Here is a 26,283-nt window from a genome sequence, read left to right as displayed (position 1 = left end):
GTTTAACCAGGGAGTAAGTCTCAATGGGACTTACTTCTGAGTAGACATGTACAGGATTGCACTGGATTTAGCCAATATATAAAAGATACGTCTATGTAATTATTAGATTACATAACCTCTAGTTATTTCCTTATTTAATAAGGAACAGAAAAAAACAATATTTTTTTCAATACATACCATTTATAAAAACTGGTTAGTGGACCACAAATTGTTTGGAAATAGTTAAGCTATGGATTGCCATAATGATTAGCAAGTATAACCAGTATGAAACATCTAGTTGTTGCAGAATACTATTTTATAGTATTTGCAAGGTACATACCTGTGGTATAACAATGTCAGCTAACGCCTTTGACAGTGTATATAGTTCCATTGTGTTTTCTAGTTTTAAAGAGACATTATGCTGGACATCATACTTAATACAGTCATAGATATCTGGAATTTTACTGATGTCATATCTTCCATTCTTTGTTTTAAAGTCCTTTTCAAGCTTGGACCACCTACGCAACATTAGCTCCAGCGTTTCACTGTGGTAAAGCTGAATATCTGGGTGGACAATTATTAGTGAAGAATAACCAAATCAGGTAACTTGAAGTAAAATCAAACGAAACATTAAGAAAATTTATTATCTAGTATATTCTAGTTAGAATTATCTCATGTATATTTGCTTTCACATCAATCATACCCTTTCCCAGATTAAAGAATGCAATCCACATAACAAAAGTCATGACCTAAACAAGCTCTAGTAAAGGACTGCACAATTCATATTGTTCCGATGGTTAGCTTTATTAGCTAAAGAGGGATAGATTCCTTCCAGTAGCACCTTAGAGACCAACTAAGTTTGTTATTAGTATGAGCTTTCGTGTGCATGCACACTTCTTCAGATACCTCGTGTGCATGCACACGAAAGCTCATACCAATAGCAAACTTAGTTGGTCTCTAAGGTGCTACTGGAAGGATTTTTTTTATTTTGTTTCGACTACGGCAGACCAACATGGCTACCTACCTGCAACGGGGGATAGATTGTTACATTGGCCACAGAAAGAATATTCTTTCAATTTTAGTTGTTTTCTTCTAAAACTATTTTTGTTAAATTCATTTCCTCCCCCTGCACCCTGGTGCAAACTCTCTCTGCACCATGGGTTTTCTCCAATCTAGTTAACTCTCCCCCTCCTTTTTTGTCTTCATCTCATAGCATAGACTCTCTTCTCTCTGCACCAACATTTCTCAACTGGCCCTTTTTACCATTGCATGCCACACCACCCACTCTTCTTTTGGGTCACCATAAATCTCTTGGCACCCTATCTTTTCTTCACTAATAACTCACTATTAGTATATATTTTAGTAGCTAAATTTCACTGAGAGAAATACTGTCTACTCAAAATTCTTAAAACTGCCTAAGCCTTCATGGCTAGCATTAACATTACAGTCTGCTTAAAATAATTGTTTACCTGCAGACTTAGGATCTTCCATCCGTCTTCTGATCTGAGATGTCAAACTCTGGATCAAGGAATATACTGTATCACATGTCTTAACAGGGTTTTTAATGACTTGCATTGATTTTATCAGAGAAACACTGCCAGATGGTGTGAGCTGAGTATCAAATAAAAAAGGAATTGATTAGTTCTATTCATTTTTATCTGAAGGTCAATAGGATACTATAACCTCAAAACAGGAAATCTTAAGAATCATAATTTGATTTTCAATAAATGATCGCTTTCAGGGTTTTTGTTTGTTTGTTTTTTACAATCAAGTGGTGACTAAGTTTGGCCCATTAATTTCAATAGGTCTATTTTAAGTAAAACTTAGTTGAATATCACCTAATACATCTAATGATGTTCAAACCAAGGTGCCTCTGCACTAGACATTTAGTGTGGATTTGCCATGCTTCATTCACTCACTTTCTCCAGGGCATCCACATGATGACATCATCCAACCATTCTCATGTCATATTTTCCCTGTGGTCTTGAAAGACCATTTTTTTTAAGGAAGGAAAGGAAGCATAGGGCTATTTCCAGTTTTAGATCCCTTTAGTACTACTCTTCTGCCTTTTAAAAAGAGTGGGGCTTTGACATGGACAGCAACATACCAGAAAAATAAACATATCACTGCTCAGCACACATTCATTATAACAATTATATTAAGTGTCAGTTTATTACTGCTTTTGTTATTTTAATTGACCTTTCAATTATCATCAAAACACTTTTCCAGTTATAATGTGTGTGTTTTTTCAATTCTCCTTCTGCTCCATTCAGGAGTGTTTCAGAAGGCGGCTAGAAGAGAATCCACTGATTTTCAACATTTGCCCACATTCAGTATTTAGAGCACGGTATAGTACTTTGTTATCTTCTAACCTTTTCATAGTCTTCATCAGTAAAGTCTCTGTCTCTCTGGAGTATTTCATTAAGGCGTGCCTTTGCACGATGTTGGCAGCTGCTAAGAGAGTCACTGTCACTGTCGAGTAGCCCATTCATATTAGCACTTTTGACCATCTGGACAAGTATAGGAGTAAGCTCTCCCTCCAATGCCAGGAGTCCCTGGGTAAACAAAATAACTGAGTGGTGAGGGAAAATGTGGCAGATAGTCTGAAGCACAAAAGTGAACATTGGTACTTAACGTGATTAAGTTCCTTTTCTGTAGGGAGAAAGGGGGTCCCGTGTGGGTTGTCACCACTCACCTCTCCACTGGCAGGAAGTCAAACTTTCAAGAGGGTACACCTGGTGCATCCCCTCACAAGTTCAATTCATGCTTAAGCAAGTAACTGTATACCTATCACGCATATATGCTAGTACAGTAACTTTCTAACTATTGTTAATAGGTATTGCTTTTTAATGCTTATTACACTATAGTCGAAGCCCAGGCAGGTAATACATGAAAAACAATATGATTGTGGTGTCCACTTTTGATTAGAGCATATGGCTTGGAGCAGAGGTCATCAACCCAGTGCCAATGGACACCATGGCAACCATGAAGTCTTTCAGTGGTGCCCCTGAGTAGAGGCCCCAGACTTTGAGTTTTCAATTGAAAGAAAAGTTAGTCTCCAGCCATCCTGGAACAAAGGTTTATCAGGCAAAATGTGCAGGTACCTTCTAAACAATTTCTTTGAAATGACAGTGGTATGGCTGCCTTGTATATTAGACAGCAACACCATGTTTATGTGGTGTCAGATCATCAGCACATAATCAACTTTCCATGGCAAGTGTAAAGTTGTTGGGGGTGATAGTCTCTCTTATGCTGTGTTATGCCATGCACCCCATGACAGCCATTTTGTGTCTGCCATACCTACCTCTATCAAAATTTGAAATGTATCCATAAGCCCAAAAAGGTTGGCATTCCCTAGATTAGAATGTCCAGCACCTATTCTTTATTTTCACTTAAAAATGTATACATTTTGAAAAGTTTGCCATATATACTTCTGTAAGTCATGAGAACAAAAGCACATGCATTTGACCACTACTCTTATATGATATATCATATAGCACACCACTGTTTTGCCACATCAAGAAAGAAGCAATTTATAAATTTCACACAGAGAATAACTGGTGCTGGGGCCTCAACTGTAGGGTGCAGAAGGGGCTTTGGCTCCCTCAATAGTGGTGGGTAGGGGAGTGAGCCCTCCCCAATATTGAGACGACTGCCATCCTCCACCACCGCAGGAGCGCTCATGTGCCAAGCAGTGGCAGAGAAAGGGGGGTGCGGTCCACCCCAGGTGTCATCACTGGGCTCACAAAACTTTTTAGTTCAGTCAACAAACTTAATGAAATGCGGCTGGCACTGGGCGCCACACCACAGGGGCCGGCACTTACTGCGGGGCCTGCAGTGTGCCCGAGCCACGTGTCTCTCCTGGGAGTGACGTGGTGGCTTGGGTGTCGGCAGGCTCCGTGCTGCCTGAAATGTCGTGGGACTTGCGCCTGCCCTCTGCCTCTCCCTCAGCCGCGCTACAGCTGAGGGGGAGGCAGCGGAGAGGCTCAACGCAGCGCGCCCCGCCCCATGGGCAGCTCGCCCCGCACCCGGCTGTAAGACGCATGTGCCGCACCTGGCACCCGAGCAGCTAGCTACACCGCTGGTGCCAAGCAGGGGCAGGACGCGTCACATAACACGGCTGCCCCCCCCCATGTGAGGGCAAGTTGGTGCCCCTGGACTGGTGTGTGGGAAGGGAGGATTACTCAGAAGAGAGAGGATATTATGTAAGATATGAAAGTAGGCCAAGTAGCTAATTTTGCATGTCTTTAATATTTAAAACATTTTTTAAAAACAAGTTCATTGTACAATCTCCGAAATTTCCTTATAAACAGCCTGTATTCCTTTCCCATCTTTCAGATGAAATTTCATAGTACCTTTGCAAAAGCTGCCGCAGTCATTTGAACTCTGCCTTCATCCGAAGCATAAATTTTGAGATCATGCCGATAGGTACTATGCAGTCTAAGTAAACCACATCCTGGAAATCCAGCATAGTCACCTACCAAAAGAAAAACAACCTTATAATCTTGCTTTTGTCCCCCCCCCCCAAGTTCTCTGTCTAAAGAAATGGCTTCCTTTGCCACCAATAAATGAAATAGGTTACCTTGTCCACCTGGGTACATGCATCGGAAAGCTCTTCCTAGTTCCTCTGCCTGAACTCTGCCTGCAGGTGTTAATTCTCCTCCCCATTTTAGAACTAAGAGTAGAGATGGCTCACGTTTGTGGCTATCTAAATGCATACAAAAATACCACAATGCAAAATAATAGGTAAATAAAAACTGAGGAAGAGCAACTAATTTACACTTAAGTTTCATAAGATAGAACAATTTTTTAGCAGCTAATTTTCCATTTCTGGTGAGCTGAAGTAACTTGAAAAACAGAGGGGTGGATCTAAAGAAGCAGCAACAGAAATGAGTGGATGGAATAACTTTCTTACCCACTCCTCGTCCCAGCAGCCTCTGCCAAAGGTTTGGAAACCCTGCTGAATGGGGTAGGCTATGGCACTCGGGTAGGGGGAAAGTACATGTCCCCATTTTTTGGTGATCCCTTGTTTTCTCTCAACCCCCTACACCACACTCCACCCCATTCAACAGAGCCCTGGACCCTTGGAAAGGCTGCTTGGAATGAAGGGGTAAGGAAGTTATACTTTGCTCACCCACTTCCAACAGTATTTGTCTGATTCAAATACAGTATGTTTGCAACACTGAAAAAATGGAAGAGAGAATAGAGATTATTCAGTTGAATAAACATTTTAATATGAATGGTGGGCTAATCAAGTACATTCCTGTCAGGGATCAATAATGGCTAGGTTAAAGAAATATTACTTTTTCTAATATATGAAAATGTGAAGATCCAAAGAACAGTGATAGCATTCAGAGCATCAGGGATGAGTTTCTGATGTAGATTCTGAAACAGCAGCTGCTCATGCTGTATGGCGAATTGCTTCTGCAATTCAGGGGAATATCAAAACCTGCTTGCAATAAAGCACTGGAATGAGAGTGTTTGATGTTCAATTAAGAAGTCAAACATTGTACTTACAGCACAACCCTATTCATGTTTATTCATAAGTAAGTATCACTGTGTTCTGTGAGCTTAGTGCATAGAAAATGTGTTTTGGATGCACACCAGCCCTAAAAGTTGATATTTTGCTGATGACCAGAGAGAACGAGGAAGACAATGTAAACTTAAAAAAACCTACATTTCCAACTTCAGCTTTTTTGACAATAAAAGTGTTAAAAAGCAAAATTCAGTTACACTAAGCTAACAGAGGAACCAACTTCTAGTTATCAATTTGTAGGAATTAATTAGCATCCATACCTTCTTCTTCACTAGATGTTTTGGGACAACCATGAGGAAGATACGTCAGCTGAACTTTGCGGTTTATGCCAGAAAAATGTCCATACCTAAGAAAAACAAATGGAGAATCAGGGAGGCAAGGAGCACACATTAAAAATGAACTTGATATATATAATGAAGCTTTGTAAGCATATATATAGAATATATAGAATGTGTGTGTGTGTGTAAGCATATTAAATAGAAGATACTGCATTGCTGCCATGATGAAGAATGCCTTTCCTGCACTGTACCACTTCATCCTGCAGGTTTCTGTACTTCCTGCATATGCACAGCTAGCATGTTAGGCAAAATGAATTTACTTAACATTCTTACTGGCAATTTTCTCTGTAAAGGGAGTTTGTTTTCATAGCAGAGCATTCAAGCACCCAATTTCCACCTGCAGTCTGAAGTAGTGTAGTCCAAGAAAAGCTCTATCACTTGATTCTCTGATAGTGACCCTTGAGCAGCTTAACAAAGGAGAAATTCAAAAAGTAGGTTGGTGTAGGCCAGCCTTCCCATACTTGGTGTCCTCCAGATATCTTGGACTACAATTCCCATCAACTACTGCATTACCATTGGACCATGCTGGCTGGTGCTGACAGGCTTGTAAACATACAGGTAAGTATAGCTATAGGTTTCCCAATCTCTTAAAGCAGTGGTCTGTGGGGATATTTGCAAAGCAGAAAAACTATCATGGACACCACAGACATTTCAACCAAGCACATGCCTTGCCACAACCTGGCTGCAGTAGAATGCTTCTTTCAAGCCTAATTCAATGGGAAGGATGACCCTATGGACACTGGGAAAGGCTCGTTGGCAACTCCTGTCTTAAACCATAGTTAAAATATCAGCAGAAGCCGGATAAAATGCGCTGTCCCCAAAATTCCCTCTGCCATTCTCCTGCAGGCCTTAGTTATCGTTTATATGTCTCTGCAAGGAATATACATGCACGTAATGGAATTCAGTGGTTCATTAGAAATAGATTTCATGCTACCTAAAATTCTGAAGATGCAGTAATAGTTTGAAAGCATCAGAAACTGACTAATAACATGAATTAGTTCCCATAGTTCAGATTAATAATGTGGTTGAACTCTCTTTATTCCTTAAAGAAATCTATAAAAAAATACATGAGAAAGATTCTCATGTCAGCAGTAAGATCTCTAAATTAAATACTTACATCTCCAACACAGTTTTCAGCTGTTCAAGTTTAGATTTGTTTTCTTCAATCTCAGAGTCATTATTTTGTCCTAGCTCTATTAAGAGGTGTCTTGCAATGTCAAGTACTTCCTAAAAGAGTGGCAAATTGCATTAGCAGTTAATGAAGACAGGTGTGAGTGTAAAAAAGAAAAGGATTTTAAAAAACCCCAACTTGCCTGTAATTGCTTTGGCTTTTTTAATTTTAGCTTCCCAGACTTGTATCCATTGCATTTTTCAAAAAGATCAAAAAACCTTTAAAATAAGCATGGAATGATTAGAAAGACAGTGAATTACTTTGCTAGAAGTCACTAGGCCGAATTATTTTCTGCTTCTAGATTTTTATAATGGGGAAAGCATTGCTCAACCCCAAACAAGATTTTTCATGTCTTCATATCTAGCAAATGACTGTTTGGGAAGCATGTGGATGTTAACTCAAAACAATGTATTCAGTTATAAACTTTCCATATACCGTATTAACTGATGGTCTTGAAAAGACTTTGCACCACATTGTATATGCAGTCTCTACGGAATAGCATCTCAGGCCACCATTCTGTGGCTTTTGCTCCCTGAACATTCGCCAAGGCTTATGTTTATAAGTCATTCTCAAGCCAGTTTTGAAATAACTAATAATATACACTTAGAAAGTAATGAAGCTGGTGTAAAGCGAGCAAGTCAAAGTTAAGCTGGTGTAAAGTTCAACCAGGGTTGCTGCTTTGCCTAAGCCTTGGCAACAGAAAACAAGCCCTTAAAATAGTGTTCCGCACTGGATTGCAAGGTTACAAGACCAAGCTGAATGGGCTTAGGATGCCATAACCCATTTCTGGGATTTATACCAGCCTTGACTCAGCCAGCTTCTCCTCAGCCACCTGAGCAAGTTATAATACCAGTGTATCTTTGGCTGAGCCATCTGAGCCAGAAATCAGCAAGCTGAACTGGAGATCCACTGCATCCTAAGTGGCTCATCCCAGTGAATCTTGCCATAGGACTGCCCAAACAGTTCTGTTTTATTTGTTTTAAAAATTATATATACTATATATACTGTAATTACTTCAGTGGAACTTCCAGGGCAGTTTACAAAATACAGAAGTAAAATTAAACTTTAAAAGCAGAGAAAACAAAGTATTTGCTGCTACAGCCTCTTAATACATAAATACAGATGAAAAATCAAATTAAATGTCAATAAATGCAACACAGATGCACATCTATGCCCCCCTCGGTTCAAATAATTATCTTACTACATGTAATGGGGAAAATATCAAATTTGTTCATTACATTCCCCACCCCACCCCCATTACTTACTTCTGGTGTTTAACTTCCATTTTCATTTTTTGTTTTGGTGTCCGATCTCCATGCCGTATAACAGCAATAACACATCTAAGTTCCATCCTGCAAGTATACAAAGATTTAAAAGCACAAAGTTTGATTCTCATTAACAGCAACAAAATAAATATGAAAAAGAGGACATGTAAATATGATTTTTCATATAAATATTAACGGAACATTTCAACAAAGATGTTGTTGAATTATTCTAAACAAAGAATTATTCTAAACTGAAAGTGAGTGAATATTGAGAGGTAAGAAAAATAGAAAATGTTACATAGTCAGGTTGCATAATTTAGAGAAAAATCTATTTTCTTACATTGTTCCAGATGTAGTTGGCACAATAGGAATATCCTCTGCTTCTAAAGGTATGGACCATGGGATCTGAAACTGTGGAGCAAGTTCTCGCATTACGATATTTCTAAATGGAATAGAAATAAGTGTATTAGACAATTAATAATTTGTCTAATAAAAACAAGTACAAAATGCGTTAACCCCTTAATGAACCATACCACGTATGTTATGTTCCATAAATAACATGCCATTCTTTAATAACCAATCATGCTTCTTCTAAAACATTTTCCCCTAATCCTGAAGTTCCTAAAGTGGATCTCAGTGCCCTGAACACTTCCTTTATGCTTGTAGAGGCCCTCTGCCTTTATGTGTGGGTATGCCAGTGTTTTACTTTGAGCAGCCGGCTGTGCTACTGAAGCCATGGCTTCTACTTGTCTGCCCTCTTCGTTTCCTTAGAAGGACTCATGCTGCTGCATGGGAAGCTTGGGGATGGGGAGGGGAACAACCAGGGATGCTTTGTCTTTTTGTGTTTTATTGAATAGAGTGAATTTTCCTTCACCCAAATAGAGCATAAAACAGGGCGGTGTGCGGAGGCACCATGTGCAGTCCATCCGGCCTGGCGCTGCTACTCCCACGGTGACTGGGTGGGCCGCCGGGCAGGCGGCGGCTTGTGGGGCTGCCCTGTCCGTGCTGCTTTACGGGCGGGGGCAGCCCCACAGGCCGCCGCTCACTCGGCGGCTTGTTTGGTCGCTGCAGGAGCAGCGGCGCCGACTCAGATGCACTGCACATGCCCGGAATTCCCGGGCATGCGCATTGCATCCGGCACGGTGCTGCTGCTCCCACGGCGACCGGGGGAGCCGCTGGGCAAGCGGTGGCTCGTGGGGTTGCCCCGTCCATCCGCGGAGGGAGGGGCCGCCAAGTGTCAACCCCCTCCCCTGGAACACGGGACGCCCCGCCCCCATCGCCCCTCCCTTGCTACGCCACTGAGCATAAAGTTGTGGTGTTGTATTTTTCTAACAGATATTCTGGCAAAGTTACACAGAAACTATACTGGGTATGCATGCTCATTATGGGCATCCTAAATAGCTGTTGTTTTATCTGAATGAATTGTGTTATCTAAAAGCTCTATTTTGCAAGATACATTTTCCAACAGGTCAACCACACTGAGGGCAGTATTCAGCGAAGTCCAACTCAGAATAGACCTACTGAAATTAATGAACCTGAATTGGTAATGTCCATTAACTTCAATGAGTCTACTGTGAATAGGACTAGCATTGAATAACACCACGGATATTCTATTTGCTTTAAATAAATGATGAAAAGGAAAAGGTCTGACAAATAGCATAAAATCTTACCCAAGGATTTTAGCACAATCATCATAATATTTCATAGAATTCTTCACGAAACTAAAGCCATTGACATCACAGACATAAGATTGTCCATTTGCACGCAACAGATCAAAGCCACAAACTGTTTGCTGTCAAGACAAGAAATCACAAGTTTGCACAGGTTTATAAATTTATAAAACTTCAGATAATTATCTACAGTAAAAATAAATGAACAAAAACTCATCTCTTCCTCGAGGGTCAGGTTCTACTTCAAATGTATTTAAATGAATAGCTTCTCCTAACACAATGTCTCACTATTGCATTTTTAAAAAGCTACCTGGCTTTGGATTTTATGCCCTTCCAAAGTCTAACCCTTATCTTATCCCTTCAAGCATTGAGATACATTAATGAATTAATTTACAATACAAAATACCATGTAAATGTATTTCAGTCTTATAAAGTAGCATAAATTTTAGCAAAGGAGTCAGTTCAAACAGCCAAAAGATAGAGGTCAGTCACAAATGATGCAAAAAGCATACACATTCGATCTGGCTCCCAAGTTTGTGTAATGCAGGTTCTATTTACATATTACATACTTTCTTTCCTAGTCATAAGGAGAGCAAGAAGGTCCTGTTCCCCCTCTGCTGCCCAACCGGGAGCAGCATTTGCAGCCCAGGCACAGTGGCAAGGGAGTGCATGGCTGGCTGTCAACCTTTGTGTGGCTGGCAATGTAGTATTTCCGCTCTTCTCACCCACATGGGAGGCTAGGAGACATTGCGAGAGCTGGGAAGCAGGTCTCCCAGGGCAGACCTGGGTGAAGGCTTCACTCATCCAGAACCACTCTGGGAGTACTTAAGGTGAGCTGTGGAGGGTGGAGTCACCACAGTTGGCATCAGGATTCCACTCCCATCTTCCCTTTAATACACTGGTTTATGGGTTGTCTGTTGGAGAGTGACAGTCCCACTTTGACATTGCTATGGATCATTTTAGCACACTGTTTGGCCAGGTCTGCAGGTTTCACCTACTTCAGAGCAATCACCACAACTTTACGGTAGAAAAGCCATTAGGCTGGATCACTACTGAGGATGGGCAGAGGGAGGGACCCGTCTCAACTTGTCCCATAGGAGGATTCTCTTAAAGGATTTTGGAGAGCTGCACTTTCTGTCCAGGTGCCCAGTCACCCCCAGCTGCTTATCAATGCAGGTTCCCCATATGTGCTACCTCCCTCCCTAAATTTTGGTGAACCCCAATGCTTCATCCACCAGCAAGCAGACTGGTGGATCCTTGTAATGCAATGCCTGATGCCTATGCCAAACCTGTTGCATCCATAATCAACAAAATGTGGTCTAACTTGAATCCAACACCTGTCTCCTGTTTCACCCTTTGCTTGTGTACTCCACCACTGCCTCACTGTGCTTGGGCTCGCAGATAACAATTCTGTAACAGCTCAAAGCTAAAGAGATGCCCTCTGGGGTAAACAAAGGCCACTTTCTTCAGCCTTCATTCATTTTACCTTAAAAGCTAGGCATACTTTCCAAGCTATAAGCTTCTCCCTTGCATTAAGGATGACTGGATATCGTACTTCTTTCCCTTCACTGTCCCGCTCTACTTTTCCATCCAGCGCAGGGGATTTACGAGCTTCTGCATGTGCATAATCTGGTCCTACTGTGTATACCTTTATTTGGAAATGAAAAAATACAACAGAATAAAAAACTTTTTTTTTTTTTTAGTTCATTACTTTTTTATCTCATAGTCAGCTCCTGGGCCTCTAGAGTCATACTCATTACTTTCACATCATGGGGAGATGAGTGGCAAACTGAAAAGCGCTACAAGTTCCAATGCTATACTATATCCATGTCCCAATAGGCAATCTAATCTTGCTGAAAGTTTCCTATTACATCTTCTGCTACTACCAATTTATTTAACATGACTCCTAATCAGATAGCTTACAATCTTTGGCCAGGATTCAAAGACTGTGCAATCAGCTCTGCATACCCAAAGGGATTTAGATTTGTTTTTCTTTAAACTGCTCCCAGTCCACATCACATGGCAACCTGATAATGTACTATGGGAGTTTCAAAAGCAGTGGTATGTTTCTTCAAATAAAAAAGTAAAAGATTTCCCTTGTCTTTCCTAAAATAGCTCTTTGAATCCAAGCCTTTGTACAGGATGAACCATCAAAGAATTAAAGTAGCCACAATTGATTTGTTAGGATTATATTATATCTATAATTATCAAACTTCCAAACACTTAATTTTGAAAAGCCTTATGTCAATCTGTAATTACAAGTTGTAATTTTCCTATGTAGAAATATTTTGTCTTAGTTTCCAAATAATTTTGACAAATAAAAAAAACAACAAAACCCAGCTGCTGTATGATTAACTGATAATGAATGTTTAGGCAGCTTTGGAGACCACCAAGAGCTACATCAACTGCTCACAGAAATGCTCCATGATTGCTGAAGACAACTGTTTCCAGACTGTGCAGATCAGTCAAAAGTATCTCAGTATTTGAAGCATAGTTTTATGATTTAGGAATGCAAGTCCATTCCTATACACTTTCTTGGAATTTTGATCTAACACAATGTACTTTATTGTCAAGAAAGTATGCTTAGGATTGAAATGTTAGAATAATTTCATTTCAGGACAAGTGTGTTTGTCTGAATACACATTCAGAAAACAGTATGGCAGCACATTTATGTTCTTTTTGAATGGTAAACTGTAATCACGAGAGTATCTAAAGAGAGAGACAAGCTAAAACATGAAGTGTTCCTTTTACTTGGAGAAAACAAAACATGATATGTAAACTATTTTAAGTTTAATAATAGCAGTGCTTCAGGCAGAGATAAATGCCTCACATCTAAAGTTGCTGAGTTCGTTAAGTACTTGATTGTTCTAAATATAAACCAGAATATGCAGTTGTCATACCTTCACATCAGTGCCATCTGTAGGCATGAACTCCTCATAGATATATGAACCAGTTTTCCGCACACTGCTTTCAGGGGAATAAACACTGCTTCTGCTACCAATCTGAAACACAAACCTTCCCATCAATATTATTTCATACAAAGACAAAGCCTTCTCAGATCCATAAAAAACTGTACTTATTTCGTCATCCCTCCCTAGCCTACTTTTCCCTAAGCATTTCAAAAGTAAAACCAAAAGCAACCTAATGTTATAAAAGTTTAGTGTGGTGTAAAAAGGGCAGAAATCTGTAAGGGTGAAAAGAGAAAAACCTAGATAGGCTGACTCTCCCATGACATAAGCAGGCTCAGAAGATTCTCTAGGCAAGTAACCTGAGGTCTCTCAAGTGAAAGGGGCAAACATTCTCCATACCCACGCTACTCTGCCCATTTCAAAACACCATCACTCAGTCCAACCTTGCCTCAGTAACACATGAACTTTGCATGCAAAAGATCCAATGGTTTAATCCCTGGCATTTCTGGTAGGGCTGGGAAAGCCTTGTTAGAAGACCTGGAGAGCTACTGAGGTAGACTAATGGACTGACACAAAATAAACTCACAGAAAACTTCTGGTGGTGATGATACACAAGTGTGTGAGATTGCTCCAAATGAGAGATGGGGAGATAAACTGGGTGTAAGACAAGTTGTGAGCTATTTTAAACACAATTCTTTCTGTGGAAAGGTGAGACACAAATGAAAGACTAACTGAATGAAAACTTTACATCATTTGCTTATTAGACATTTCCATATTACAGAGCCATCCTCTGTCATGTCATTCAGTGGATAACCATTTCTATTAATGGAGATATTCTCTTACCCATTCCCATTTCACTCTTCCTTATGGGTCAAGTCCAATGTACACAATTTAGCTGCAACCTTCCAGCTAATGCTATTTCCAACATTCTCCTCAGAACTGAGTAAGTTAGTTCTTTCGACCCTATAAATACATTTCAGTGTTTTAAACAGATTTTTACTATTATTCAGTTTAACATATTCTCACTTTCCGAAATAGCCTCTGACTTCCACCACCAGCAGATGTTGGATAGTAAATATAAACATTGTGGTCCTCAGCACTGACGGGCTTCTCCACAAATGGTTTTTGGAAAACTTCTCCGTTCACCTCCACATGATCTTCACCTTCAATCAAATTGCATTCTGGAAAATAACATGAAATGCAGACTTCAGGCTGGAGTTACAATTAAGAGATCAAAATTCATCAAACCTGGAAAAGGAGGAGAACAGCTTGAAACCCAATTTATTTGGGACTCTCATACCATCCATAGCTATGACTTATCATATGCTAAGAACTTATAAAAATAAAAGTTTTGTGCTAAAGCAAACAAATATTTCCATCACATGGGACACTCCATAGATAGCATGGAGTGCTATTTATTGTGATTTTTCTTTTCAAATTCACAGCTTTGACAATACACTGTGCATGTGAGCATACCGTGACAAGAAGTCAAACACTGGAGTACCTTCTAAACAAATTTTCAGAGAAATCCCCCTTCCATTTATTAATTTTTAAAATGCATCTGCTGCTTTTCTATCAAACATGTCATCTAAGGTATGTTAACATAAATCCATAACATCAAATATTAATAATATAGAATCTGATGAGGTAGTATACTTCTTTTGACAATTCTGTTTTAAGTTAACACCTATCTTGTTGCAGTTGTTGTTGTTGTTAATTCAGTAACCATCCTTTCTCTTTCTTGAAAACATGTTTTCTTCTCAGTGCTTCCAATCTTTTTTACAAATTTTACAATCTTTTGATTAAAAAAGGGTAAAGACATAATCTAAAGTGATTTAATTACTGAAATTAATGGAGGTTATGAAACTATCCAAATTGGAATTAATCTTTCAGTTCCCAAAATGGTACCCAGGGAGGGAAAAATATTTCCTTGAAAAACATGGTAGACTGCCAGTGTAGAAATTCTAGGACCAGGGTAAGTAGTCTCACAGATAACCATACTGCATCGCTGACAGTACAAGCCTATGCATGTATAAGGTAAAGGTAAAGATGCCACTGACCATTAGGTCCAGTCGCGGACAACTCAGGTTGTGGCGGTCATCTCGCTTTATAGGCTGAGGGAGCCGGCGTTTGTCCGCAGACAGCTTCTGGGTCATGTGGCCAGCATGACTAAGCTGCTTCTGGCGAAACCAGAGCAGCACACGGAAACGCTGTTTACCTTCCCACCAGAGCGGTACCTATTTATCTACTTGCACTTGACGTGCTTTCAAACTGATAGGTTGGCAGGAGCTGGGACCGAACAACAGGAGCTCACCCCATCATGGGGATTCGAACCGCCAACCTTCTGATCAGCAAGCCCTAAGCTCTGTGGTTTAGACCACAGCACCACCCGCATCCCTCTATGCATGTTTAGTCAGAAGCAAATTTCATGTGTTCAATGGGACATGCTCCCTAGTAAGGATACTTAGGATTGCAAGTTAAGAAACTCTCTAAACAGTTCAATGCACAGAAAAATTGTTCCTGGACTATTTCACTTCAAATATGGTGAAATTCTATGATTTGACCATCTGCAGTATGAACTAGTTCAAACTACATGATCAGCTGTTTGCATATACAACCTCTAATATAGCACTGCATCAAGCAAGGAAGATTACTAATCAGAAAAAAATGTTTTAAACAGAGCCCTTTGAAAATTCCATTATAATGGCCATTACCTTGTGGATTGTTTGGATCACGGATTAGAACTGCGTAACGAGGAAGTAAAATACCTTCAGCTTCGAGAATGCCATAAACCTCTCTCCTAAAAGAATATATTTTTCACAAAATGAGTATTATCAATGAATTATGCATTCAAAAGATTACTCTAAAAAGTCACAGAATTACTATATAATTTTGTATAATTCTGCAGTGTAATGTTGCAGTGTAACTATCTTTGGATGGTATCAAAGTACAGGTAGTAAGATCTAGATTTTACTTCCACTACTGTGGTTCTGGTATAAAGTGGATACATGTGGTCATACCACCCTTCAGGGAAGTAGCTTAAATCTGCCCAGGCAAGGAGAACAGAAGTACACACCACCTCTCCTCAAGGAAGATAAGCAGGACAAATTCATTCATTAATTGGGAATTGAAGTATAGCCTAGAGCATTTCTTATATCTGTTGAGTGTCTAGCTTTGACAAATATGCACAATTTACCCATGGGGCATATTCTTTTTTACATTCTATTGCTTTCATGACTATAATTTATGATTATAATATGTGCAGGAACATATAATTGGAACAGACACTAAACTGCATCCTGTTCTGTTTACTGTACCTTTCATAAACTTAATATTATTTACTGTTTTAAGCTGAACACTCTATATACATTTCTTAGCTGAATATTATTCCATTTTTGTTACATTACAGCTTTTTACTGTCTTTCTTTTCTTTATGTTAACTACTTTACCTCCATAATAATCAACCTGATGAGACAGCATTTCATTGAGGCCTTTTAAATATCGTACTAAGCACTCGTTCTTCAACAACTAAAGTGTGGGATATTTATTTATTCATGGCTATTTGCTTACCTGTCTTGTATGTGATATTGCATATTCAAGTCATTAATAACAAAAGGATTCCTCAGCTTTGAATAGGCAACTGCTTTGTCTAATGGAAATCCTAAATAAAAAAATATTACAGAATATCAGTTCACAACTATTACATTTGTATAAATCTTGATGATGGATTGGAATTCTTACTTTCCAAATTGACCTATGTGAAGAGGCTGTGCAAATTATCTTTAATTCCTTCAACTATGAATAGTATCTGGTTTCCAGTGAGTCCATTCATATTGATCCAACCTGCTTAGAAATTTTCCTCTTAGTTTTTATTCCTTGTTTTAGTCAGCTAAGAAAGGATAAGTTCCCATTACTTCACTACATTGGACTTCTCCCATCCCAAAGTGGCCTTGTTTTTAAAGGAAGGAATCGATGCACCAATTACAGTACAATTATCAGCATGTTTGCTTAGAAATATATATGCATTTATTTCAGTGAGACTGGCTCACTAATAAGTGAGTTGAGGAATGTGGATGGGTATCATATGTAGTATTTGCCCTTGTTCCAAAAAGGGTACTAGCACAAGGTTATTATTGCCTGCTGACAAAACAGTAAGTGGCTGACCAACTGGTTTAAAAAAATAAATAAATAGTACACCCACTTTCTGTTACCATCACATAAAGCACGAGCCCTTTGCAAACTAGAGCTTCCTGGAAATCCAGTGTTGTTTAAGGCAATTTATTTTCTAATATTAAAATTACAACATTTATTTCCAAAAAGGCAAAAAGATTCAAACTCAATACATGCAATATGAATACATTTTACATTATTGTGATTATTGATGTATTTGCCACCCTGGCCTCCTTTGGGAGGCAGGGAAGGATATTAAATATATAAACAAATAAATAATAAACAATAGAGAGTAATTACCTTTAGAATGAAAAGAAATGAGACAGTCACATAAAGGCCAGTTTTCCACAGGTTCATTCAAAATCACATCTTCTTCAAATATTACTACTGTGATATATTTAAACATGGAAAGGCGTTCAAGGATTTCATTCATTGGTTTTGATTTTGATTTCTTTGCCATAGAACATATTCCAACCATGATCTGTCTTTCTGGCGGCTAGTAGTAATAATTTTAAAAAGGTCAGTAACATAAATTTGGATTTCAAAGCTTTTCACCACATGCTAACTGAACAATGACCATGAAATATTCTTACTAAGTATTAAACAACAGGCTCATTTCACAAACATTTATTATGCTTAAGGGGCAGGGAATGTAACCTGAAATCAGAGTTTCATTCTCTAAGCAATATGCAGTAAAAAAAAAAAATCCTTCATATTTATGACAGAAACAGTATGCCTTAATACTCTTTGTGAAGAATACAGTCTTAATTGACAAGCAGGGCTGCAGAAACAATGATAATATATAAAAAATAAAACATAGTAGGCCCATGCTGCAAGTTTTCTTAAAAGTAAAATTGTTCACAAAGACATTAGCTATGTCCCATCTACAATCTTCCAACAAACTTAACCAACCATGTAAATTTAAGACTAACACTTGCAAGGAAAAATATTCTTCTGACTAGAATAAATTTACAAAGCAACAGCTTCAGAAACCCCATTAATTTCAATATCACTTGTGAAGGATGCCCATGAAGCTGTGCTAAGAAGCTGTATGACAGCAGTGTGTTGGAATGTGTCCACAATAGTATGTGACTATGATGATACTTGATGCAACAAAATGTTTCACCGCTAGAAGAAGAATTAAACAGGTGAGAGACTTAACTTTCAATCCAATAAATGAAATTTTAGTCAACAAGAGTGAAACTAGAGTGAAACTAGGATATTAGTACTATATGGAGATTTCTACTTTAACTGTCCTTCTTCAAAATGACCATTCAACAACCGTAACTAAAAGCTATTTTTTAAATAAATAAAATAGCTTGTTCTATGAATCTTTCCAAATCTTAGAATCCAAGATGTTAGTTTAACCATAACTGAACATTTCTTAATATTGCATTTATGAAACTTTGGGGCTCTTCTAAATAGTTTGACCCTAACTGTTTCTTAATATTGCAATTATGAAACTTTGGTACTCTTCTAAAAGCTATCAATTTGTTATTTATACATATTGTATAAACTGCTGAAACTGGTCTTGATCAATTTGGTTTTAATTTAGCAAATGCCAATGTGTTTCTTTACAACTATACCTAACTAAACATTTAAACACTTTGCTGAAATGGGGCCATAGTGCTTATTGCTTTTTATGCTCATTTCCTATCTTCTCTGTTAACAATGCTTTAGTATCTTATCAACTCAAACAATTACATGCCCCCAAACAATTAAACAAAGTACATACAGAATCATACTCGTCTTCATCTTCATGATCATAAAAGGCTTCAAATTCTGCAGACCTGGATGGATTCAAAAACTCATCTGAATCTTCACCACCCACAAAAAATCTGGGAATGTCGCCTTCTGTTGCAGTAACAGACATGATTACAAATCCTAAAGAGATCTACGTAGAAACGGCAGTCACTCTGAGAACTGAGACACTGAACATAATTCCCAGTGGCTAGGGTAATAAAAATCCTTGCAGTCTGGCACTGCTTAGGCAGTTGCTTGTTACTCTGAGAAAGTCAGCTGCCAAGTGCAGTTTATTGATATCATCTGTCCATTGTTTCGAGTTGTTACATTCGTAAAGAAGAACTTTGCAGGTTACCGCTTCCCTGAGATGCTTTGGCAAATTTCTACCCTGGTAAAAGAGAGAAAAGTAAAAAAGATTGAAAATATTCCTTACCGTAATGAATTACTGAGAGATATTTAAGATATCCTACCCAAAAATACTTAACTTACGGCAAAATTTAAAGCTATTATCCACAATAGCCAAGCAATACAAAGCACCAAAAATAAAATTTATATTGAAAGATAAACATATCAACAAAGTGGAAGTGTCATTTAACAGGCTGAATCATATCCACTTATTGCTCCTGATAACTATGGAAGTAGAAAAACAAGAGTCATCTGGGAATGGTAGACAAAGAGAAAAAGTAATGCAGAAACATAATGTCATATTTTACCATGTTCAGTAACAAAGTGGTGACAGCATTTGTGACTACAGTAAACCTAAATTGCAAATTGAAGCATTTGTGTGCCAGGTCCCCCCCCCCCCATCCTCCAACAAATACAAACATTATGCAACAGCAAAACTAGGGGCTAAAATAAAAAGTCACAACAATTGTATATCTAGAAGCGTCATGGCTGACTAGCTAGAAGTAGTCTCGGAGGTAAGGCACAGTTCTGCCCTCACTGCTCCCCATATTGCTATAGCTATATCCACCAACTGTATCCCTTACATGACACAATAACCTGAATCCACTGGGGATGTAGCAAATGGAATGTGGACTGTGGCTTCATAGTTCCTCTCAAGGAAAATGCACTGAATAAATTCTTACTGTGGCTAGGAGCCTGAAGATATGCTCCAAAATGTAACAAAGTTGCAAAACAAATTCTCAGGACTTAGGGAACCTACAACGTCCAAGGCAATAAAAAATGATTGAAAGTGGGATGCGGGGAGAAAAGCACAGCAAATAAAACTAAACTGCAGTCAACTTCCAGCTCAAGCAGGGAGGAGACTAACAGCCCTATGGTTTACCATGTATGACCCGGGCCAATGCAGCTGGGAGAAGGCAATAAAGTGTAACCTGAATTTAATGAGAAGGGATTTAATATCCGTCAAAAGTTAAAAGGATTTTATAATCCAAGAAAAGTTGAAAATTCCAGGCATAAATGAACTCATCACTACAGAACAACTGGCTCTGACAGTTCTTCTGTTGAGTTATTTATGGCCTGGTGAGGGTAAAGTTTTTTCTAGAGGTCAATGTCCATGCATGTCCTCACATGCATAAACCTTGCATGTTTTTTAAACCAGAACTTAATAGGGTTCATTGCTTGTTCTTAGTAGTGGTATAGTTTCTAATGTCAACCAAATCTTGTACCAATTTCAGTAGGGCATAAAGTAGTATTTTAACAGGCTAACATGGTCCAACCCAAAATATCTGGAAGCATTTGAAGAGCACCTACTTCAACACACACACACACACACACACACACACACACGATTGTGTTACAATTGTTATAAATATTAACTGAAAAGTAGGTCACACTGATTTAAGTTATGTGTGCACAGGATCACATAAGTGCTCACACTTCATACTGCCCTTTAGTTTCCATCACCTTTTCCTAAGCACGTACGTCAGATTTTGAACTCTGTCTTATATTTACAGTCCATGGAACTGCCCTTGTTGAGCCATGAAAATATGTTTTTCTTCCAGCCAAAGTAATCTCCCACCTTTTCACAAAACATCATGAACTGATCATCAACGTTCCACAACTGACTTTTCCTCCTCTGCACTTAAGAATGTTCATAAAATACTCTGGGATATTCAGAAACTAAGCCAACGGAATGATAGGGGAAGGAACTCATGCATATGTAGCATAATGCCAAACTCACTCAAACTAAGGGGGAAATGAAGGAATTGAAGAATGCAAGAAGAGAAGCGGGAGGGTCACAGGATGCTCCCAATCTTCCAACTATGGATCAGAAACATGATATCTGAACTAAGTTATTTCTGTAAGATGTTATGTTTATTTCCAATTTCAAAATATTCCATGGCATGGAAAAATATCTATCGATTGGGGCAACAAATACATAACAGATCCACAGCTTGGTCTGAATATTGATGGCAAAGGAAACAAAAACATGTGGTTAGAAATGCTTTCAGTGTTATTTATCAGAATCTATCATTTTGGTATTTGAAATCCAGCTACTTGTACAGTTCAAAAGTTATGTACTATATTTATTTGCTTCTAGTAGTACAACAGTGCAATTTTTTCCCCCCTACCGCCTTTTAAGTCCATCATTGGACAACTGGTGTCAAGGAATTTTACTGAAGTGTAGATACATAGTTTAGCAGCATAAAGGATGAGGTCAATAAAGCTCCAAGGACAATATTTATTAGGTCACTGATCACTGATAATGCCTAACCAACAGAGGGAAACACTACAAGAATGGATTTATGTAGGAGTAATTAACAGAAGTAGAATAAAACAGACACAAAAAATCTGATATTGATATGGATTGAAGGAAGGAATCATTAAATATCTAGGGTCCAAATACTGTCAATTAATGCAAGTGTCCAGGATAGTAACTCTTATCATCATCATCACCTTTTAACATTTTCTAGTAGTGTTAGGCATTATCAGTGACTAGGGATGTAAATTAAGGAACTGGAGTTGGGGGTAGAAAATCCATATTTTTCTGACCAACTCACTGAAATTGGCACTCTTACAACATTTTAAAAGTAAACATCGTATTTAATAAAAAATGTATTATAGATCAGTCAATGATTGAAAATAACTTTATATAATAATAATGATAATGTATTATTTATACCCTGTCCATCTGGCTGGGTTTCCCCAGCCACTCTGGGTGGCTTCCAACAAAATATTAAAATACAATAGTCTGTCAAACATTAAAAGCTTCCCTAAACAGTGCTGCCTTCATATGTCTTCTAAAAGTCTGGTAGTTTTTTCTCTCTTTGACATTTGGTGGAAGGGCGTTCCACAGGGCGGGTGCCACTACTGAAAAGCCCCTCTGCTTAGTTCCCTGTAACTTGGCTTCTCGCAGTGAGGGAACCACCAGAAGGCCCTCGGCACTGGACCTCAGTGTCTGGGCAGAACGATGGGGGTGGAGACGCTCCTTCATGTATACCATTTAGGGCTTTAAAGGTCAGTACCAACACTTTGAATTGTGCTCGGAAACGTACTTTAGCCCACTTGATAGCCCTCAAACCAGAAAACAAAATATTCTCAGAATAAAAATCACATTCAAGCCTGAGATCAGGTGTAAAAATAACATTGTGTTCCTATGACATCAGAATTATTCATATGGCATTTCTTCCTCTCTTCCTTTTCCCTCCCTAGCATCAACTTTCAGCCTCTACCTATTGGGCAACAGAGTAAACTGATGACCTCTGAGGCATCAGGCCATGATGGAGGCATGCTTTTCCTTCTTGTAGTTGGCAGCAACAGCTCCCACTAAGGACCTCTGAGACAAGGGACATGGGGTGAGTAGCTAAAATGCACTCAGTCCACCATGGTAAAGACAACTCTTCCTTTTAAACCAAAGTGATGAGATATACAAGTAGAACTTCACTTGCACTGCACGACTTTGACCATCCTCTCACAACTCCTTGTAACCCCTCCCCACAAAGGTTTCTCCGGAGGTTTGGGGGACATTCTGGAACATTAAATGATCTGGCACAATTAGCTGTAGTAGGGTAAAATTGGCAGAAATCAGATGGGAAGCTGTATTCATGGAGAATTGCCTTCTGTTCACACAAATCATTCTCTGGGTGCCAACCATAATTAAAATCAACCTCATAAGAATCTAGGTTTGAAGTATCAGAAATTCCTTTCAGTGGAAAAGACCTGCTGTGCATCTATGGATAGACTGGACACCACATCCATACAATGGCTTTCCATGCACTCCTGAATCTCTGTTCTTTCCCTGACTACCTTCACCTCCTCCAAACTTTAATTGTACTTCTGCTACAATCAACTTCACAGCCCTCTTTTCACTGTAAAGTACTAAATAAAACAAGAAGAAAGTCACAACAACAACACTGGACGGTGCTTCACTGTTTTCACACACTACTTTAACCCCCTCTCCCCAACAAAAATAGTATTATCAACCCCATGTTGCAGATCTGGTGTAACACAAGGTTCTCTTAGCCTCTGCAAAATGAATGTACCGGTAATAATGATGAGACTTATCTGAACTCGTATTATTTTTAAAATGTTTACAAACTCTGAAAAATCACATTATTGTATGAGATAAGACCAGAGTTAAAGCTTGTCTTTGCTACTATCTATTGTTTTGACTTTACACCCCCAAATCCCCAAACTCAGCTATACTAAAATCTTGAATTTTAGTTTTTTTATGAGGCTGCAACACTTCACCAGAGAAGACCAGCATAAAAGACTTTAAAATGACCAAGGAATCATGTTTCTTGATTTTAGACAGTGTTTCATTCTAGTCTTTTCTTCTTATTATTAGTTAGATATGCTTTCTTCAATGTCAGTAATGACTATGACTTCATCGTCTAGAAACACTGAATGGCAGGAGCAGCCTTGTTTCTCACAAAAGCAATGAGAATAGTGGCTGCTTGTTTGGTCCCACAAATGCTAGAAATTTACTTTAAAAAAATGAAAGCTGGGAATCAGGGGATTGTAGTTCTTCCTCTCCATAGATGTCCATGTAAGGGACCTTTATTGTTCTGATAGTGTTGATACTGCCACAGATGAGAAGCACTGCTAGTAAGAAGGATCACTACTTAGCAAACATTTCAAAACAAGATTTGTTTAAATAAACCCACCAAAACAAATGATGCAGAAAATTTTACAACTTCAGAAATTTATATTATACAATTACCCAGAACATGTTATTCTCTTACCGAGAGTTAAAGTGGAAAGCTGAATTATGTAGAAACAAAAAGCCACAAAACAGCATATTTGCTAAATAGTTCCCTCTTCAGTTAGTTTTAGCACTGGACAGTGCTCATCATCAGTTCACCTCCTAGGATAAAAGAAAGATTCAAACATGAATAGGTTTCTGTTGTGATCAAGGAGAAGACAGCACATATCTGCAAAAGTAGATTATGGGAAAATACAATATTGTAAGATACAGTAGCATTTTTTTAAGCAGCTTAATCCTACACACAATTACTCAGTACTAAGTCTCAGATAGTACCCTTAGTAATATTGTTCTGAGTAAATGTACATGCGATTGGCTTGTAAGAAAGAAACATTAATTGGAGTTTGAAACTGAAGCTGGAGACTGAATATGAATCAAAGCTGGAAAACATATTAATTTCAAGGTCTATATAAACAATTCCAAAACGGGATTTATTATTTATAGTGACATACTACATACACAGAACTTAAGGTCATGTCTTACAAAGAACTGTATGCTTATTGCTTTTCAATGCATTCTATCTTAAACAGGATAAAAATAAGGTCCCTGCAAGGCATCCAAGGGATCTTAGGATATTGTGGCCTCTCTCTCTGCTGGTAGAGAATGAGGTCCATCCTGGAGACCTCTTCATTGCAGCCACGGGAACATCTGAAACCATCTCTTACACAATAGGGAAGAAAAAGAGGTATGTTGGGGGTAAATCAAGCAAGCCCTGTAGTTGTCCATTTCCACAACAATGGAAATATACACCAGTCCTGCAGCCACCACTCTGGATTTTTCCATTCTTCTGCCACAAATTCCACTGCTCTGCTCCAGCCCAATTGAAGCATGTTTTCTGATAAATTCCACTAAATTGAATGAGATTTACTGTCAAGTGCATATGATTCAGCTATACATGTGGTTAATGCTGGAAAATAATTTCCCAGAAATGGTTCCTTACAAATATCTGCCGCCTCACTCTCAGATCACATATCAAAATGCCAGAACTAAGAATGTATCTAATTAATAAATATTTGCACCTGAACAGCCAAACACAAAAGCTGTTGAGCCTACCATACACACAAAATAAATAATACAGTATTGCCATTTGTCAACTCCATTTTTTTTTAAAAAAATCTGCCCTTGCTGCATGAGAACTGCATTTCCCTTCTTTCTGTTTGTTGAGAGGAGGTGAGGCCAACATGGCGCCGAGGTAAGACGCGCTTACCGGTGCTCTTCAGAGTTCTCTTAATCTTTTATATTTTATCTTAACTGACCCACTGGATACCAACTTTATTGGCTGGAAAAGTCTTTAATGATTTTGAAACATTTTATAATTGCTGCAGCTTCATGCTATGGCAACTCTCTGAGAGATTTGGCCCTGCTCCAGACTGCTCCTTGTTTCTCTCTTATCAGCGGGCCGGCCTGGTGTTTAAATCCTGGATAAGACATCGTTTGTGCCCAAGCTGCTGTCATAGAGGGCTGTGAGAGGCCAGTGGAGCCAGGACAATTGGCACCCTGCCCCCTCGACATCTTGAGGCTGACACATCTCAATACTTCCCTTGTGAGAAGCTTCAGCAAACTGGGTGCGAGGTGTCCACGAAAGACTGTTTGTTGACATGATAGTTAATTCAACTATTTTTTTTTTGTTTTAAAATTTAAAAACCCTTCACATATTCAGATAAACAAACAATTTATTATTTAGGAATATTTATACCCAACCGTCTAACCAAAGTTCTTGAGGTTGCTTACAGTATATTTTAAACATAATAAAATAGACATTGCTACAATAGTCACCATAGGATGGCAAAGGTGTATTTAAGTCCCTCTTCTTGTTCTCCAATGTTCCAATAATAATAATAATAATAATAATGATAGGTATTTCTGCAGCTGAATCTACTGGCCTAGAACTGACTGTTTAAGCCTCTAGATGTTAGTTCCAGCCAGGCCAGGAATTCCACACTGGGCGGTTGGTGTTTATTACTCGCCTAGTCCCGGCCATGGTAAACAAAAGCAGGTGGTGCTGGGGAGCAAAAATGTTACATGCCTCCCACCCTTCAATTATTTTCTCTTTTAGCTTTGATGAGACCCTAAACATATTTTGGATTAATTAGGTCTGATGAAATTACCATGTTTTATTTATTCTACTCTCGCTCAAACCTAATGACCCTCTTAATTGGATTAGCAGCATATATTGTATACCACCCTTCATCTGAAGGTCACGGGGCTGTTCACAACATAAAAATACAAAAAGGGAATGCAAAATACATAATAAAACAAAAACAGAACACAAAATATGTAATAAAACAAAAATAAACCAATAGTACCCCTTCTACAAACGTATTTGACAGGC

General features: G+C 38.6%; 1 protein-coding gene across 20 annotated transcripts in view; it reads right to left on the bottom strand.

The window, feature by feature from the left end:
* Positions 1-26,283, bottom strand: part of PPIP5K2 (diphosphoinositol pentakisphosphate kinase 2) — a 51,853-nt gene that overhangs the window by 20,033 nt on the left and 5,537 nt on the right. For all 20 annotated transcript variants that reach the window (XM_033163957.1, XM_033163956.1, XM_033163955.1 and 17 more), the window contains exons 2-20: positions 23,932-24,053; positions 18,774-19,169; positions 17,339-17,534; positions 16,439-16,529; positions 15,583-15,668; positions 13,895-14,049; positions 12,860-12,961; positions 11,446-11,607; positions 9,960-10,081; positions 8,630-8,731; positions 8,290-8,376; positions 7,167-7,242; positions 6,971-7,080; positions 5,776-5,861; positions 4,562-4,687; positions 4,335-4,456; positions 2,352-2,534; positions 1,449-1,590; positions 320-543 (exon numbers count right to left, since the gene is read on the bottom strand). In XM_033163957.1, coding sequence (XP_033019848.1) covers positions 320-543; positions 1,449-1,590; positions 2,352-2,534; positions 4,335-4,456; positions 4,562-4,687; positions 5,776-5,861; positions 6,971-7,080; positions 7,167-7,242; positions 8,290-8,376; positions 8,630-8,731; positions 9,960-10,081; positions 11,446-11,607; positions 12,860-12,961; positions 13,895-14,049; positions 15,583-15,668; positions 16,439-16,529; positions 17,339-17,534; positions 18,774-18,911 — 2,310 coding nt within the window. In that variant the 5' untranslated portion in view covers positions 18,912-19,169; positions 23,932-24,053. The remainder of the gene's footprint in view (positions 1-319; positions 544-1,448; positions 1,591-2,351; positions 2,535-4,334; positions 4,457-4,561; positions 4,688-5,775; positions 5,862-6,970; positions 7,081-7,166; positions 7,243-8,289; positions 8,377-8,629; positions 8,732-9,959; positions 10,082-11,445; positions 11,608-12,859; positions 12,962-13,894; positions 14,050-15,582; positions 15,669-16,438; positions 16,530-17,338; positions 17,535-18,773; positions 19,170-23,931; positions 24,054-26,283) is intronic.

This window comes from Lacerta agilis, chromosome 11 (assembly GCF_009819535.1).
Source record: "Lacerta agilis isolate rLacAgi1 chromosome 11, rLacAgi1.pri, whole genome shotgun sequence".
Taxonomy (NCBI): Eukaryota; Metazoa; Chordata; class Lepidosauria; order Squamata; family Lacertidae; genus Lacerta; species Lacerta agilis.
Note: the sequence above shows the minus strand (reverse complement) of the source record. Positions and strands in the feature narration are given on the sequence as shown.